Source organism: Giraffa tippelskirchi, chromosome 12 (genome assembly GCF_054371585.1).
Source record: "Giraffa tippelskirchi isolate mGirTip1 chromosome 12, T2T-mGirTip1v1.2.pri, whole genome shotgun sequence".
Lineage (NCBI taxonomy): Eukaryota > Metazoa > Chordata > Mammalia > Artiodactyla > Giraffidae > Giraffa > Giraffa tippelskirchi.
The window spans coordinates 44,552,382-44,571,226 of NC_137286.1; the positions used below are offsets into that span (position 1 = coordinate 44,552,382).

The 18,845-nt window shown below is 45.0% G+C and overlaps 1 protein-coding gene across 5 annotated transcripts in view; it reads right to left on the reverse strand.

Annotated features, from left to right (window-relative positions):
- Positions 1-18,845, reverse strand: part of ALPK3 (alpha kinase 3) — a 58,661-nt gene that overhangs the window by 7,043 nt on the left and 32,773 nt on the right. For 3 of the 5 annotated variants that reach the window (XM_081546923.1, XM_081546921.1, XM_081546918.1), the window contains 4 exons: positions 4,081-6,163; positions 3,249-3,396; positions 2,741-2,868; positions 2,571-2,606 (listed from right to left, as the gene is read on the reverse strand). In XM_081546923.1, coding sequence (XP_081403049.1) covers positions 2,571-2,606; positions 2,741-2,868; positions 3,249-3,396; positions 4,081-6,163 — 2,395 coding nt within the window. The remainder of the gene's footprint in view (positions 1-2,570; positions 2,607-2,740; positions 2,869-3,248; positions 3,397-4,080; positions 6,164-18,845) is intronic. The other 2 variants (XM_081546922.1, XM_081546919.1) reach the window with 1 other exon arrangement.

Here is an 18,845-nt window from a genome sequence, read left to right on the forward strand (position 1 = left end):
AAGTTTGAGAGACCAATCCAATAGCAGTGAGTACTCCTAGTGCTCAAACTGTGATCACTAAATACCATTTTCCACTAAAGTGAAAGTGAAAGTCACTCAGTCATGTCTGATTCTTTGTGACCTCACGGACTATATAGTCCATGGAATTCTCCAGACCAGAATACTGGAGCGGGTAGCCTTTCCCTTCTCCAAGGCATCTTCCCAACCCAGGGATTGAACCCAGGTCTCCCGCATTGCAGGCGGATTCTTTACCAACTGAACTATGAGGGAAGCCTATTTTCCACTAAAAGGAACCAGAACTTCCTGAAGAAATGGCAGGAAGTGTCTTGGATTGACCAGAAACATCTATGGATCAGAAAGTAAGTGAAGTATCAAAAACAACTGGTTGCTTGCCACAAGAACACAAGAGCCAACCTGAAGGGGCTTCCATTGGCCAAAAACAAATAAAAAAGAGACAATCTTATCAACAAAAAGAGTAACTGCAAAGTACTGAACATTCAAATGTGTTAAAATCCATACTTTTATAATTATAAAAAAAAAAAACCCTTCCTCTTGGAAAAAAACAAAAAACCCTCATTGGTGACCTGTGGAGGATGTTACAGCACTAATTCATTATTCTGAAAGCTTAGCAAGAGGGAAAAGAAAGTGATTTCCATTCATTTTTTTTGTTGGACCTATATGTATAAGGATTACCAAATAACCATTTCCTTTTTACTGAAAAATTTAAGCTAGTGAATAAAGAAGAAATGACAGAATTAAAATACTCCATGTTGCAAACCTTAAGGAAATAAAGGATTGAGGTAATAATCAGTGACGCTGAAACTCCTCGATAACGACAGGGGTTGTATCAGATACAGTTTTAATTAACTTTTTTTTTTTTAATTAACTTTTTTTTAAACTCTGCCTTGCAGTATGTGGGAATCTTAGTTCCCCTAACAGCGATTGAACCCAGGCCTGGCAGTGAAAGAACCGAGTCCTAACTACTGGATTGCCAGAGAATTCCTGTTTATTTATTTATTTTTAACTTTAAAGGGGATAGATCAGGCAGAAAACATCTGAATAAACTCAGTGATCATTCTTAATGTTACTAAAACAAACAGATATCATGTGCCTGCAGATTGGAGGCAAAAGGAAACACACAGCTCACCTGTAAAATGTTCCCCCAAATTTGCACCTGAATTGGAGCACCGCAAGCTAATCACCAGTTTAGAGGAAGCCCATTGATGACGCAACATGTTAAATGGTGATACAATCAACAAAATCCAAAATGGAAGAAATTCTACACATCAAGTGACTTCAAGAAATAAATGCTAAGGAGGAAAAACAAGTGAGGGAGGAGGAACTATTATACACTTGACAGCTTTAAAAGATATGTCAGGGACCTCCCTGGCAGTCCAGTGGCTAAGACTCCATGTTCCCAGTGCAGGGGGCCCAGGTTCAATCCCTGGTCAGGGAGCTAGATCCCACAAGCCACAACTAAGACCTGGTGCAGCCAAATAAATAAATAAATATTAAAAAGAAAAAAAAAAGAAGATATGCCAGCCAAAAGCACTGAGTGGTTCCTAATTCAAACAAACCAACACAAGATAGGAAAATCTGATTTTACGAGAATAAAGTATTATTTGTTTTTAGGCATGAGGTTATATTTGATATTAACTTTGATTTGATAACTGAACAAAAGGTACTAGTTCAATGAATGAGTAAAGGAGTGAACAAATGATGGAATTCATGAATTAGTAGAACAACGAAGCTCTAGAAATCTTTCCATCACCAGCTGCCTTCACAGCCCTAAATCCTTACTGTGTCTTTTGCAGGAGGAACACAAACTCTTCCTCTAATATTTATGCCTTTAAACTGTTTGTCAAACTTCGGGGTGTATGACAATCATCAGGGTGTCTACTGACATGCAATCATATTAGGTCCTTCCCCAGAGACTGTGATTAAGAGTGTCTGCAGCAGGGCTCAGGTAACTGCATTTCTAGCAGGCCCCCCATGTGGGTCTCATGCAGGAATTCACAGACTCCTGTGAGAAACTCCAGTGAGGGAGCCAGCAGGGAGAAGTACCCTGGGAGCCAGTCCTGCTCTCAATCAAGGGCTCTGACGAGGGGAGAGGGCGCAGGCTGGGTGAACCCCTCGTGGGATGGCCCTCTAGCCCTTCCTCCCCTCTCAACTTCTGCATCAGCTGTCCTCCTCCACCTCCTCCACAAACCAACATTCTAAACTAGGAGGAAAGGGTAGCTGTATGTGGAGATGAATGTGGCATTTGGAGCAGATTCCAAGCTTCTCTTGTAGCTCAGTTGGTAAAGAATCTGCCTGCAATGCAGGAGACCCAGGTTCGATTTCTGGGTCGGGAAGATTCCCTGGAGAAGCAAATAGCAACCCACTCCAGTATTCTTGTCTCACGAATCCCATGGACAAGAGGAGCCTGGCAGGCTACAGCTCATGGGGTCCCAAGAGTTGGACTTGACTTAGCAAACTAAACCACCACCACCAAGTCTTTAAAGAACCCCTGCAGACAGCAGGCCTAGGGACACAAGCCCACCCATTCCTCCCCCTGAGGGGCACCGTACCTTGCCCTTCTTCTCTGGAGATGAATCCTGACAGCACTGTGTGGAGAAAAAGCAGAGGAAGCCGCTGTCCTCAGGTGGGCATGCCCACCGAGAGCTCTACCTCTGCAAGGATGACTATCCCCATCCTCCTTGGAGCAGAGACCAGGCGGAGGGGGCAGGGTCACACTCACCCTCAGGGCTGAGGCAGAAGTCGGTGGAGGCTGAACCGTGCTCGTTGTGGATGGTGCATCGATACACACCACAGTCCACAGGGGACGCCTGCACGATGGCCAGGGCCGCGGGCCCCTCATCCCCGGCACTGCAGAGAGGAGACCCTCCCCCTGAGGCATCACCATGGCACAGCCCAGGCCAGACTGTGTCCTGAGGGTCCTCAGACCCCACTCTCAGAGGCTGCTGTGGGCACAGGCTCCAAGAGCTCTGGGCAGAGCCAGGCCTGCATCACACAGGCCAGGTTTGTGATCCTGACCCTCACTAGCTGTGGGACTCTGGGCAAATGACAATATCTCTGAGCCTCAATGTAATCCTCTTTACGGTGGGAGTACTAGAGTCTCCCTTACAGGGTTACTCTGAGGATTAACCGAGAGGGTGGATCCAAAGTTGGGACGATGCCCCCACTTGATCACTGCTGCCATGTCTTAGGGAGCCAGGTCAGGTGGGGGTGGCACCCAGCTGGCTTACCTCCTGCCCACCTCGCCCACTGGGCGCTGATCCTTGGCCCACATCAGGACCGAGTCACTGAGAATGTTGAAGAACTGGCACCAGAGCTTCAGGCTGCCCGAGGCATCAGGAAACTGCTCCACTCGAATCTTCCGAATCACCTGTGGGGCTGGGAGCAAGGGCACAGTGGGGAAGAGTGAGCCCCCTCCCCGCCGTCCTGTGCCCTCTCTGGCCCTACCCCCACTTCCCTGGGTGTCCTTGGTGCACAGGCTGGGAGAAAACAGGATTCAAGTCTCCACATACACCTGTCACTTCACCCGCCCCCGCCACATCTGTGTCTCTGAGGCCTTTGCCCTGACTTCAGAGCACACAGCTTTGCTAGAAAGAACCCAGCTGTGCACCCCCACTCCAGGCCAGGCAGAGCCTCACAGCTGAGGGCAAAGAAAGCAGTCAAGAGAGGACGTTCAGTCTGCAGTCTGGGCTCCTAACCCTAGGGCTCTGCATTTGAGATCTGTCTGCACCACTCTATACTCATGGGTTGAGTCTGCAAAGAGGGGATGATGGTGGTGACGATGACGATGATGATGCCAAGCTAGGATGCTATTGAAGCCGGGCCCCAAGCCGGACCCCGGGCCGAGCCCTTGATTTACTCTATCCCATTTAACCTCATAATGTTACGAAGTTGGTCCTATTACCAGCTCCAAGCCACAGAGCCAGGACAAAAACTAAGCCTTTCTGATTCTACACCCTGTGGGATTATTACATGGGAATACCTTTACAGAGGTGCACCAGGTCTCCAGCAGGCAGGTGACCCAGCAGCGTCCTCTCCTGGGAGGCCGTACCCAGTACTCACCTTTCAGCAGGTCTTTGGCCTTCCTGGACTTGGCCGGAGCATCCTGATTGCCTTCCTCCAGGGCCAGCTCAGCATCTAAACTGCCGGCTTTGGGGCTGGGGGCTGGGTCTCCTGCTGCCGACTCCTCCTCTGCTCGCGGCACCTCCAGCATGCCTGCCTTTCTGCCTTGAGTCGGGGAGCGTCTCTCCCGCCCAGGAGTCCCTGAGGACCCAGGTGCAAGGGCTTTCCTGGGCCCCCTGGGGGAGACGGAGGGGCTCTCCCTTTCTTCGGGCTTGGCAGCCTCTCCATCTCCAGCGGCTTTTACCTTGGGGAGAAACCTCTTCCTCCGGGCCCCCAGAGCCAGCTCCTCGGGTGTCGCCGCAGGGAGTGCCTCCCCCGGGACCTCCTCCTCTGGGGAGGGCTCCTGGGCTCTGCTCTCTGCTGACAGCAGGCCCTGCCCAGGGGCTGCCTGCCCACCACCCTCCTCCCTAAGCAGCCCACCCATGCTGCTTTCCCCGGAGTCCTCCAGGAAGCCAGGCCCCTCAAGGGGAAGCTCTCCCTCACCCTCACTGGATCCTCCTGAGGCCAGCCCAAGGCCCTCCTCCTCACCAACCACAATGGCGGGGACTGAGAGGGGGCTGGGGCCTGGGCGCCGGGCAGCAGCCAGGGCCTGCCGGCCAGCCTCCACCTCACGGTCCAGGAGGCCAGTGAGGCGGCGGGAGGTGCAGGGGCTCAGCAGGAGGGTCTGTGCGCTCTGTACCAGGTGGTTGTTCTCCACGCGCTCCAGGATGCGCCGTGACGTCCGGGGACTCAGTCCGGCCACTTCTACGGTGGGGGCCAGGGTGGGCAGGGGCGCCGGACCCCCAGTGGCAGCTTCCCCCTGGGACTCCAGGCCCCCTCTACTTGTTTCTGAGCTGGACAGCTTAAGCAGCAGAAGCAAGTAGTTCTTCAGGGAGTCTATGAGGCCAGGGTCACAGGTCCGGGGACCTGAAGTCCTCCTGTCTGCATCTGGCACTTTGGCGCAGGCCCCCTCACTGTTTGCTGCCATGGTTTCTGGAGGGTAACTCTGGCTGGGTGTCCCCGGCCCCAGGTGCAGTGAGGGGGCAGAGCTCAGTAAGGCCTCGTCCTCAGAGGGCGGGAAGGCAGCTGCACTCCTGGGCTGAGAAGTTGGGGTGCTGGACAGCCCCTCCTGGGAATAACGAGTCAGGCCAGCCTCAGGAGGAGAGGGCAGGGGGCGCCCCTCGGGGCCTAAGCCCCCTGGAGGACAGCCACCCAGAGCTGCAGGTGGCACTCTTCTCAGCTCTTCCTCCCTCAGACCCTGGAACAGGCCCTCCCTTGGTTTGTCCCTCCCTGGAGTGGACCACTCCGTCCCTCCACAGCGCTCTCCTCCCACCTGCTTCGAATGGCCCTCAGGAGGCAGTTGTGCCCTGGGAGCAAGGCCCCCCGCCAGGGGACCCGGCACAGCCTCCTCCCGGTTCCCAGAGGCTGGTCCTGGTGTCTTGTCAGATGTGAGCATACAACCCAATTTGTCTGGGACAGAGAACTCTTCCTGGCTCTGTCCAAAGCCTTCAATAACCTGAGGAGACCTAGGATCCTCCGAAGGTGGGCGTTTGGGGGCTCTGGAGTGTGGTCTGAGACTGATCATGGACGCCTTCTCTGAATGACCTTTCGTGGTTGAGGGAGTGCTCCCCTCTGACTGTGTCCCCTTGTCTTGCTGCACCCATCCGTCTTCCTGGGTCCTCTCTTCTGCCTGCGTTCCCACCCTTCCTTGTGCCATCACATCCTCCCGGGAATTCCTGTCCAACTCTGACCTCTCACTTGCTTGCATCACAACATCCACTTGTGTCATCCTATCTGCCTGTGTCCACTGGGAGGCTTCTGTTTGGTCTCCCTGCGTCCTCCCATCCACTTGCATCTTCCTGTCCACCTCGGTATTCTTTTTGCCTCCTGTTTTCTGGTCAGCAGACATTCTCCTGTCCTCCTGGGTTTCTGCATCCATAGGCTCAATGATGCCCTGACTTCTAGAGGTGTTGTGACCAGCAGAGACTGGATTGGAGCTGTTGCTGGCTGATGCAGGAGCCATGGTTGCCTGGGACTCCTGGACCTGGGAACACACGGACAAAAGCAAGAACTTAACTACAGGTGCCTTAGGCTCTCTTTCCAATCTGACATCCCAGTCTCCTTGGGCCTTAACCACAACTGCCATGATGGGAATCCGGCCACATGGTTTCTCAGGCCTGTTAGGGGTGACAAAGTCCCATGCCCACCCGCCAAACCTCTGAACACAGACTCTAGACGAAGTAATATCCAGAATCCAGGTCTAGCTCTAGGCCTTCCCACCTCTCCCTGAAGAAATCCTGCCTTTCCTGACAGACTCTGCTCATGTACTACCCCTACCCTCACCCCCACCATTCGGAGGGGAGTGTCCTCTCTCAGGGCTTCTGAGCAATCAACCTTTCCCTCTCCTATGGCACTACTGCTCTGGATAGAATGATGGGTGAAGTGGGAGAGTACTGAAGGGTCTCCTTGACAGCATCGGGGGCAACATCACCATTAACGCTGAGTGAGCGGTAATTACATAATGCTAGTCATAGAAGGTTAAAGTCACTGTGAATGACAGTATGCCAGGAGATCCATGAAATGTCACAATGTTACCCTTCTGAACACCCACTATTTGCAAAACATTATGCTAGGCCCCCATTTATTATATAGGTATTACCTCACTCCTCACAGCAATATGAAATAGTTACAAGAATTATCTCTATTTTAGAGATAAGAACACTGATGGTCAAAGAAGAAATGTGGTTTGTCCATTATCAGATAGTAAACAGTACAGTTTAGAAACCAGGTGTGTCTAACTTCAAATCACAAGTTCTTCACTTTTATACTATAATGTCACACATTTAAATATAATTAAAGGACATTCTATCTAAACACAGTGGCCTAAACAGTAATTTGCCTCTTCCCTCTTGGATATGCTCAAAACCAACTAAGTAAACAAGAAAAAATAAAGCAAATTCCATTGTTAGTGGAACTGGAGGCTGATAAAACCTATAGTCTCAAAAAAGTGTAGGGAAGTAAGGACTGCCAAAAGAAGACAGATGAAACTCTAGGAGGCTGTAAGACTGTAGGATTGTGGAAGACTGGGTGGAAATCCAGCAGAAGACATATAAGGGAGATGTCCAACGGAGACAGGGAAAGAAAAGTGGAACAGCCTACCGGAGGCAGATCTCAAAAAACATCAACAAAAAACATACTCCTGAAGAAACCTCCTGAAAATTGCTAAGAAAATTGTTTTTGAATATGCAAGGGCTTAAGGATAAGTGTTCCCAGGGCCCGGGATGAAATTACTGGAGAACAAACTTTGGTCAACCAAAAAATGATTGGGAAACCACAGCAAAACAACTGCTGGTGAACAGTGAAAATGCAGTTAACCCTCTGGTTAATCAAGACTAAAATCAAAAAAGTTTAGAGTGGCAGATCAGAATGTCAGTGCTTATGCCCTGACAATGCAGAAATGATACAACTAGCATAGAAGGGGAAGGAGCAAGAAGATGAGTGGCGTGAGTGTCTTAATTGTGTCACTTATACAAGCTAGGAGTCAGAGACATGATTCAAAGCTGAAAACCCAGGTAATAGAAATATAGGGTATTTATATATATAAAGATAGCCACTTAGAAATACAACTTTGGGCTAACAGGAGACAGAAAATGAAAGGGAAAAAAGATAGGGAGAAAGTGGAAAACACCACTCATAAAAAAGTAAAAGACATTAATTAAACATAAAATTATAGAGATATTATATAAAATTTAAATCGTACATTATTACATATAAATATTTCTAAGTATCAGAAGAACCACACACAAAACCATAGCTAGAGGGAACCTGCTATATAGCGCAGGGAGCTCAGTTTGGTGCTCTGTGATGACCTAGAGGGGTGGGATGGGGAGGTTGGGAGGCAGGCTCAAGAAGGAGGAGATATATGTATACCTATAGCTGATTCACAATGTTGTACTGCAGAAATTAACACAACATTGTAAAGCAGTTATATTCCAATTAAAAAAAAAGAGCAAAGAACACATAATGAAAGACTTTATACATAAACTATATTCAAGTCTACAATTTAAAGCTACTTTACTGCATATGGAATGCTGTCCCTGGTGGCTCAGACAGTAAAGAATCTGTCTGCAATGTAGGAGACCTGGGTTTGATTCTTGGGTTGGAAAGATCCCCTGGAGAAGGGAATGGCAACCCACTCCAGTATTCTTGCCTGGGAAATCCCATGGACAGGGGAGCCTGGCAGGCTACAGTCCATGGGGTCGCAAAGAATGGGACACTTTCAAGTGATCGACTAACACTTGAACTTCCACGTGGGATGTTGAATGAACAGTATGAATACACACACACACACACACACACACACACACACACACAAAAGAGTTTGGAGAATATAAGCAGTCATCAAATATTAAGCCCAACTGAAGAATGTTAGTATCATTTTACTTCTGATATTCTAGGATTAGGAAATATTAATATGGACATGACAGCTTTAAATTTACAAAGAAAATGCTGACTTTGCATACATGGCTCATGTGAACAGCACTTTTTATTTTGTCCTTGCCTTGCGACATGTGAGATCTTAGTTTCCGGACTAGGGATCGAACCTGCACCCACTGCAGCGGAAGCAGTGTCTTAACCACTGGACCGCCAGGGGAGTCCCATGAACAGAACTGCTGATTAAAGCTATCTTCACTCCCCCTCTCCCCTAAACTGATCAGTCCTATAGAATCTACTGCTTCACTATCTCAATATCCATTCCCTTCTGTCTCCACAGCCAAGAGCCTAATCTAAGCTGCCAACAATTTTGTCTTGCCTAAGCCTCCTAATTGGTGTCTCTGACTCTAGTCTTGCCTCTGCAAATTTGCAGCCCAACTGATCTTTCCAAAATATAAATCTGATTGTGACACTTGCCTGCTTAAAAGCCTGTCAGTGACTTATCATCACTTATAGGTTAAAGCCTAAAAGCCCAACCTAATAGAGCAAGAAGTTGAAGAACACTCTCTGTCTGCCAGGGTGTGGGGAAACAGGCATCAGCACAGCCTCCATGGAGAGCGATCTGGCTTTACCTACTTAAACTGAAAATACTCACACTCTTTGACCCCAAAATCCCATTCCTAGGAGTTTATAGAAATACTTCCATGTTCAAATGGACATACATACAGGGATATTTGTTGCAGTATAGTTTACAATAGCAAAAGACCAGATATGATGCTGGGAAAGATTGAGGGAGGAGGAGAAGGTGATGAGAGAGGATGAGATGGTTGGATGGCATCACTGATTCAATGGACATGAGCTTCAGCAAGCTCCGTGGGAGATGGTGAAGGACAAGGAAGTCTGACATGCTGCAGTCCATGGGGTCGAAAAGAATCAGACATGACTTAGCGACTGAACAACTACAAAAACAAGAAATGATCTAACTTACCTCCATATGGGATTAACTCAATGAATTCTGGTACATCCACATCCCAAATAAGTAAAATAAATATCCAAATAAAAAAGCAAGGTATTGGGACAGAAAATATCATACATCACCCGTGTGTGGGAAATACAGACGCATATACTTATAAATGCACAGAAAACAGATCTAGAAGGATGCTCAACATACCAGTTACAGCAACTGACTTCAGGAATAAGAATGGGGTGGGGGCAGCAGAGAAAGGGTGAAGGTTTAATATTCTCTAAATACTTCTCATACTTTATGAATTTTATAACATGTGCCTATGACACATATTCCACAAAAGCTAATAAAGAATGAAAATGAATAAGTAAACAGGCCCTTGTGTGATCAGTGAGGCCTGTCTTTCAGCAGGGGAGCTAGGTCTGTCACTCCAGGCTTATCTCTTGGTTTCCTCCACCCTATAGCACTGACACCATACTGACTACTGTGCTATTTTATAATCACTTTGTTTCTTCTCTGCTGGACATTCTGTCTTCTCACTGCTCATCCTTAGGACTCCTTTTCCCTAAAGACTTCCCTCAAGTTTCTTCTCGGAGAAGGCAATGGCAACCCACTCCAGTACTCTTGCCTGGAAAATCCCATGGATGGAGGAGCCTGGTAGGCTGCAGTCCATGGGGTCCGGAAGAGTCGGACATGGCTGAGCGACTTCACTTTCATTTTTCACTTTCATGTATTGGAGAAGGAAATGGCATCCTACTCCAGTATTCTTCCTTGGAGAATCCCAAGGAAGGCGGAGCCTGGTGGGCTGCCGTCTATGGGGTCGCACAGAGTCGGACACGACTGAAGCGACTTAGCAGCAGCAGCAACAAGTTTCTTCTCTTTTCTGAAGATTTCTGAGTTCCCTTGTGCTGTGCTGTGCTTAGTCGCTAGGTTGTGTCTAACTCTTTGCAACCCCATGGACTGTAGCCCACCAGGGTCCTCTGTCCACGGGGGATTCCTCAGGCAAGAAAATTGGAGTGGGTTGCCATGCCCTCCTCCAGGTGATTGTCCAACCCAGGGATCAAACCCAGGTCTCCTGCATTGCAGGCAGATTCTTTACCATCTGAGCTACCAGGGAAGCCCAAGAATACTGGAGATGGTAGCCTATCCCTTCTCCAGGGACCTTCCTGACCCAGGAATCAAACCAGGGTCTCCTGCATTGCAGGCAGATTCTTTACCATCTGAGCTACCAGGGAAGCCCTTGAGTTCCCTTCTCCATCCCTAAAAATGTAAGTGGCTTCCTGTCCTATATACGCATGGCAAACACACCTAATTCTATCATTATACCCTCATTCTCTGTGGCAGTTATTTGTTTCATTCACAAGTTTCATCTGCTAATCTTTGAACTCTTCCCTTCCAAAGAGGGCCCAGCTCAGGTCCAGGTTGGACTTGGTGCACAATAACTATAAAGGTTGACATCTCTAAACACTGTGGTGTATGTGTGTCTGCATCTGGGACTGGGCAGAGATCTGAGGAGGAATGTCATGTACTTCTTAAAAATACAAATTGTGTGAGCTGGGGTGAAACTAGCTGGTTCTCTAGGAGCTTTTTCATTATGAAGGACATTAGCAGTTTTAATTTGCTATCTTGTCTGTCTTCCCTGTAAATTCTCAGAGATTAAGGAACCAGTCTGATTCACCTTTGCATTGTTCATAGGCCAAGGCACATAGGAGGATCACAGAAATGAACCACTGAATGACAAGTACTATGGCTTGTCACCCTCTGAGAGGGCATGGCCCTGGAGCGCTGGTTTTGGGAAGAAGGATTCAAAGCCAAGAGCTTCACAGGGGTGGAGCAGGGCAGTGTCAAGGACCTGGAATCTGTTTCTTGATGAAACCCAGACCCAGGGCTCATACTGAGGCTTCATCATCTTTAAATCTTTGATATAATTTACCACTGAAACCATGTGGCCTTGAAGATTTTAGGGGGAAGACTTAAAAATTACAAGTTAAATTTCTTTAGCAGTAATAGGGTTCTTCAGATTATCCTGTTTCATTTTTACACGAGTTTTGGTAGTTTCTGTTGGTTTTTTTCAAAAAGAATTGTTCTATTTCATCTAAGTTGTTGGACTTGTGTGTGCATTTTTTTCATAATAGTCCTTTATTATCCTTTTAATATTTGCAGGGTCTCTGGTGATATCCCCTTTCATTCATTTTTTAAGAAGCTTTACTGAAGTATAATTGACAAAACAGTATGCATTTAATATATACAACTTGATGTTTTGATATACCTATATACTGTGAAATGATCACTGCAGTCAAGTTCCTCTTTCATTCTGAATACAGGTAATTTGTCTCTTTTTTTTTTTTCCTTGTGAGACTTGTTAGAGGTTTATCAATATTATCAATCTTCTCAAATAAGATTTTGGTTTATTTTTCCATAGTTTAGTTTTCAATTTCATTGTGTTTTGCTCTTTTCATTATTATTTCCTTCCTTCTGATTGCTTTGGGTTAATTTTGTTCTTTATCTTCTAGTTACTCAATATGAGAGCTCAGAGGTTTGACCTCAGACCTTTTGTGTTTCTAAAATAAATATTTAATGCTATAAATGTTCATCAGTACACTAATTTACGCTAATTCATCAGTACACTAATCAGCATCCAAAATTTTGAGATGCTGTATTTTCACCTTTATTCAGTTCAAAATATTTCCCAATTGATTTAAAGATCTTCCTATTTGACCCATAAAAGTGTGATATTTAATTTTATTTTAAAGTATTTGGAGACTTTCCTATTATCCTTCCATCATTGAGTTCTACTTTTATTTCGTTTTTTTGTCAGAGAACATGCTTTGTATGATTTCAATCATTTTATATTTGTTAACATTTATGACCCAGCATATGATCTATTATAGTGAAGGTCTTACATGTACCTGAAACTAGTAAGTATTCTGCTGTTGTTACACAGAGTATTCTATATGTCTGTTAGATCCAGTGGTTGATAAGGCTATTCAACTCTATTCTTAAAAAAAAAATTATTTATCTTGTGCTGGGTCTTCATTGTTGCTCCTGGGTTTTCTCTAGTTTAGGAGAGTGGGGGCTACTTTTCATTGAGGTGCATGGGCTTCTCACTGCAGTGTCTTCTCTTGTGAGGTACAGGCTCTAGGCACATGGGCTTCAGTAGTCGCGGTGGATGGGCTTAGTTGCTCCATGGCATGTGAAATCTTCCCAGACCAGGGATTGAACCTGTGTCCCCTGCACTGGCAGGTAGATTCTTAACCACTGTACCACCAGGGAAGTCCCTGATTCTTTTTTATTCTTACTGTTTGCTAGTTCAATTGATTATTGAGAGGAGTGTTTAAATATAGTCTCCAACTATAACTGCCAATTTGTCTGTTTCTCCCTTCAGTTCTGCCAGCTTTTCTTCATGTATTTTGAAGCTCTGTTGTTAGGGGCAAACTCCTTTTCATTTTCTTGAATTGAGTCTTTTATCATTATGTAATTCATTATTTTTTCCTGGTAATTTTCTTTGCTCTGAATTTGGCTTTGTCTGGGGGCTTCCCAGTGGTGCAGTGGTAAAGAAGCTGCCTGCCAATGCAGGAGAGGCAAAAGATGTGGGTTCAGTCCCTGGGTTGGGAAGATCCCCTAGAGGAGGGCATGGCAACCCACTCTAGTATTCTTGCCTGGAGAATTCCAGGCAAGCAGGCACACACATGCTTTGTCTGATATTAATATGCGAAAGCCAAAGTGTTAGCTAGCTGCTCAGTCGTGTCTGACTCGGCGATCCCATGGACTGTAGCCCGCCAGGCTCCTCTGTTTACGGAATTCTCCAGGCAAGAATACTGAAGTGGGTAGCCATGCCCTTTTCCAGAGGATCTTCCCAACCCAGGGATCCAAGCTGGGTCTCCCACATTTTAGGTAGATTCTTTACCATCTGAGCCATAACCAGTCCAAATTTCCATTGATTAGTGTTTGCATTATATATTATTTTCTATTACTCTACTTTAAAAAAAAAATATTTATTTATTTTTGGCTGTGCTGGGTCTTCATTGCTGCCCCAGGGCTACTCTCTAGTTGCAGTGTGCAGGCTTCTCATCGTGGTGGCTTCTCTTGTTGCAGAGCACAGGCTCTAGTCATTGCAGCACGTGGGCTCAGTAGTTGTGGCTTCTGGGCTCTAGAGCACAGGCACAATAGTTGTGGTGCACAGACTTAGTTGCTCCACAGCTTGTGGGATCTTCCTGGACCAGGGATTGAACCCACCCCCTGCAATGGCATGGCAGATTCTTTACCACTGAGCCACCAGGGAAGCCCTGTAATTTTATTTTTAACTTACCTATATCACTGGAATTGAAGTCAATTTCTTGTAAAAAACAGAGCTGGGAATGTATTTTTGATCCAGTCTCAAAATGTATGTCTTTTACTTCATGTATTTAGATCACTTTTTCTTGTAGATTATTTGACAATTCTTAGTATTCCACTTAAATTTACATGTTGTGATATTTACTATATTTCTTTGTATAGTATTTTAATTATTACTCTAGGGCTTACAATACATACACTTAACTTCCCACAGTCTCCTCAAAGTCAACATTTTACCATGGCAAGTGAAATGAAGCAATCTTACCACCATATAGGTCCCTTTACCCTCTCCCTCTTTATATATTAATATTACGTTCACATACATTAAAAACTATCAATGTTGTAATTTTTTTGCCTTCAAACATATTTTAGAGAATTCAAGAGGAGAAAAATAATCTATTATATTTACCTAGATATTTACAAGTTTCCTTCTGGTATCATGTCCCTTGTGTCTGAAAATTTTACTTTAGCAATTCTTTAAGAACAGGTCTACTAGTGTCGTAGTCCCTTAGTTTCCCTTTATCTTGGAATGTCTTTATTTCACCTTCAATACTTAAAGATACGTTTGCTGAATATAGAATTATCGATTGAAAAGTCTTTTCTTTCAGCAGTTAAAAAATATTATTTCACTTCCTTTTTAGCCTCCACTGTTTCTGATAAGAAATTGCAGTCATTTGAGTTACTGTTTCCCTATAAACAGTGCATCATCTTTTTTTCTACATTCAAGATTTTACTGTTGTTTTTGTCCTTAGTTCTTAGCAATTTGACTATGCTGTTCCTTGGCATGGAATTATGTGAGTGTTTCTTATTTGGGGTTTGCTGAACTTCTTGATCTGTAAGTTTGTGGGGGGTTGTTTTTATTTTTTTGCCAAATTTGGGAAGTTTTCAGCCATTATTTCTTCATATATTTTTTCTGCACCACACTCTCTTCTCTCTTTCTGGGTATCCAAAGACATGAATTTTAGACATTTTACTATTGTATCACAGATGCCTGAGGCTCTGTTCATGTCTTTTTCTCTCTCTTACTCAAACTGAATGATTTTGCCTGACTATTTCCAAAGTACACTGACTATTTTCTATCGTCCTCATTTTTCTGTTGTGCCTAACCAGCAAGTCATTTTATTTCAATTATTTTATTTTTTCAGTTCTAAAATTAATACTTAGTTCTTCACATCTTGTATTTCTTTGCCAAGACTTTCTATCTTTCAACTTATTTCCAGAGTGCGCACCCTTACTTTTTGTTATTGCTTTAAAATCAGATAATTCCAACATCTCTGCCATCTTGACATTGTCATTCTTTAACTGCCTTTTCCCATGCAAGTTGAGATTTTCCTTACTTTCTCGTATGCCAAGTAATATTCATTATATCATGGACATTTTGAATATTATGAGATTCTGGTTTCTTGAATAAATCCTATAGAGGATGTTAATACTTTTGTCTCAGCAGACAGTCTACTTGGTTGTGGTCAGGCACCAAGTTCCATTTAACCTTCTGTGATTGTAGCTTCAATGTCAGTTTCATTTTTGAAGTCTTTGCAGTGTTATTCAGATCTGTGTGTGTGCCACCCAGTGGCCAGTCTGGGACTTGGATGATGGCCTCTTAGTGGGGTTTTTTTGGTTGCTCCTGGAGGCAAGTGGGATCTTAGTTCCCCGACCAGGGGTTGAACCCATGCTCCCTCCATCGGAAGTGCAAAGTCTTAACCACTGAACCTTGAGGAAGTCCCTCTTAGTTCTTCTTGATACAATGTTCAGAACCAGATCCATGCATGAATAGCTTGGAAATAAGCCCAGGAATTTATAAACAGCTTATGAAGTCACTTTCCCCAAACTTCCTCCCCATGATCTACCCTTTACTTCCTGGGTCCTTAGGATTACCTTTTCCAGTCCTTTGGCCAGATAGTTAGGTTTCACTTAGCCTTCTCTGTCGCATACTTTCACACATGAGCCCCTGTCCTGAGGCAAGGAAGAAATCCAGGAGAGAAAAAAAACAACAGAAATTGATCCACCCTCTTGGGACCACAGCTCCTCCAAACAGAGAGAAAGATTCTCCTCCATTCTCTTCCTTCTCTTATTTCTCAGGCCTGTCTTGAAGGGCTTTCCCTGAATCTCTCTCTATACTTACTTCTGAGTTTCTGACTGCATAGACCAGGCCACAGAACACTAGAAGATTTGACAGATTTTATCTTCTTGGGCTCCAAAATCACTGTGGACAATGACTACAGCCATGAAATTAAAAAACACTTGCTCCTTGGGAGAAAAGCTATGATAAACCTAGAAAGAGTATTAAAAAGCAGAGAAATCACTTTGCCGACAAAGGTCTACACAGTCAAAGCTATGGTTTTTCCAGCAGTCATGTATCGATGTGAGAGCTGGACCCTAAAGAAGGCTGAGCACCAAAGAACTGATGCTTTCAAACTGTGGTGTTGGAGAAGACTCTTGAGAGTCCCTTGGACAGAAAGGAGATCAAACCAGCCAATCCTAGAGGAAATCAACACTGAATATTCATTGGAAGGATTGATGCTGAAGCTGAAGCTCCAACACTTTGGCCACCTGATCTGAAGAGTTGACTCACTGGAAAAAAACCCTGATGCTGGGGAACAGTGAAGGCAAAAGGAGAATAAGGTGGCAGAGGATGAGATGATTAGATAGTATCACTGACTCAGTGGACATGAATTTGAGCAAATTCCCAAGAGCTAGTGAAGGACAGAGAAGTGTGATGTGCTGCAGTCCATGGAGTGGTGAAAAGTTCGACAGGGCTTGGCGACTGAACAACAACATTGTCAAATCAATAGTACTGATCTTATTCCTGATCTTACTGAATCCTGGTCTTATTCCTCAGTCTGTCTGCTACTATTTGTTTATCAATGTCATCAAATAGCTGCACCAGGTGTTTTGTCCAAGTTTTTAGTTGCATTCAGTGGGAGATACAGGGTGGAGGGTGTTCACGCCATCTCATCCAGAACTGGAACTACCATAACCACAATAGCTAACTTAACATTAGTTATTGTATTTTCTAGTTCTGGAATTCTAGTCTGCATCATTTTAAAGTCTTTGCTACTTTTTATAGTTTCTAGTTCTCTGCTGAAATTTTCAGTCTTAACTTTTTATCTTTTAGAATATAGGATGTACAGTTTTTAGTTTTATACTTCATGTCTGATCATTTCAAAAGTTGAAATACATTGTGTTGGTGTTTTTGCTAGTTCTTTTTTATGTTGGTTTTTTTGTTTGTTTGTTTGCTCATTTTGTTTTGTTTCTGCTGTGCCACTAAGCTTGTGGGCGCTTAGTTTCCTGACCAGGGATTAGTTAGTCCCCTGGGGTCATGGCAGTGAAAGCACCGAGTCCTAATCATTGGACTGGCCAGGGAAGTCCCCATTTTCATGCTTTTTTTCTCTTTGTGTGCCTGCATATCATTTAGGTGCCTAATATTACATTTGAAACATTTTTAAGAAATGGTTTGAGGCTTAAGATGATGCTATCATCCTCCAGGTGATTTCTGTTTGTTTCTCCCAGGTGCTGCATGCACACCCAGGCACTGGGGGGCAAGCTATCTTGACTCACCTTAACCTAACGTCAGGGACCGAGATATTTCTTGGTCACCCAGGTAACTCAGAGTTAAGCCTAAATCCCTGTGAGGGTAATTTGCTTCTGGTTCCCTTAATCCTATAGTACAAACCTTCAGGGTTCCCCACCCAAAGACCAGAGGGTTTACCAGGGCTACCACTCTTGAGACCGTGGGCTCCAATTGTGGTCTCCCAAGTCCCTTGAGGCTGTCTGTAACACTGCTGAGTGTCTCATTCTCCTCTTCTGGAGTGACAAACAACCCCAGGACAAAAGCTATGCCAAGTGCTGGGGCTCACCATTCTGGATTCCCATCTTCTCCCACATCTTGCAAAGCGATTCTTCACTTTGTTAGCTCTCCAGTGCTTTCAAGCAGACATTTTTATATTTTGTTCTACTTTACTAGTTGCCCTCAGTAGGAGAGTTGGTCTGAATTATCTAACCCAGCATTACTGGAAGCTAATATTCAGTTAAGTGTTAGTTCTCTCCCCTTTCAGTCTCATGCCTAAGCCTGAAGGATGTTACAATTAATGCTAAACAAACTAAAGCAGAACACAAGACACAGAAAAGAAAAAGTGTTGAGAGGCTTTAAATGCACAGAGGCATTAGGATTGGGACAAGCAGGTGTGTGTTCCTTGCCTAGCCTACCACCTTCCCTTTGTTTCAGGCTATGTGTCCTTCCCAGAATGTGTTCCTTCTACTGTTTCACCCATTACTTTATTTTTATCTGAGGATATTATGGGCATTCAGTTCAGTTCAGCTCAGTCGCTCAGTCGTGTCTGACTCTTTGTGACCCCATGAATTGCAGCACGCCAGGCCTCTCTGTCCATCACCAACTCCCGGAGTCTACCCAAACCCATGTCCATAGAATCAGTGATGCTATCCAACCATCTCATCCTCTGTCATCCCCTTCTCCTCCTGCCCCCAATCCTACCCAGCATTAGGGTCTTTTCCAATGAGTCAACTCTTCGCATGACGTGGCCAAAGTATTGGAGTTTCAGCCTCAACACCAGTCCTTCCAATGAACACCCAGGATTGATCTTCTCTAGGATGGATTGATTGGATCTCCTTGCAGTCCAAGGGACTCTCCAGAGTCTTCTCCAACACCACAGTTCAAAAGCATCAATTCTGCAGCGCTCAGCTTTCTTCACCGTCCAACTCTCACATCCATACATGACCACTGGAAAAACCATAGCCTTGACTAGATGGACTTTTGTTGGCAAAGTAATGTCTCTGCTTTTAAATATGCTATCTAGGTTGGCCATAACCTTCCTTCCAAGGAGTAAGCGTCTTTTAATTTCATGGCTGCAGTCACCATCAGCAGTGATTCTGGAGCCAAAAAAAATAAAGGCTGACACTGTTTCCACTGTTTCCCCATCTATTTCCCATGAAGTGATGGGACCAGATGCCATGATCTTAGTTTTCTGAATGCTGA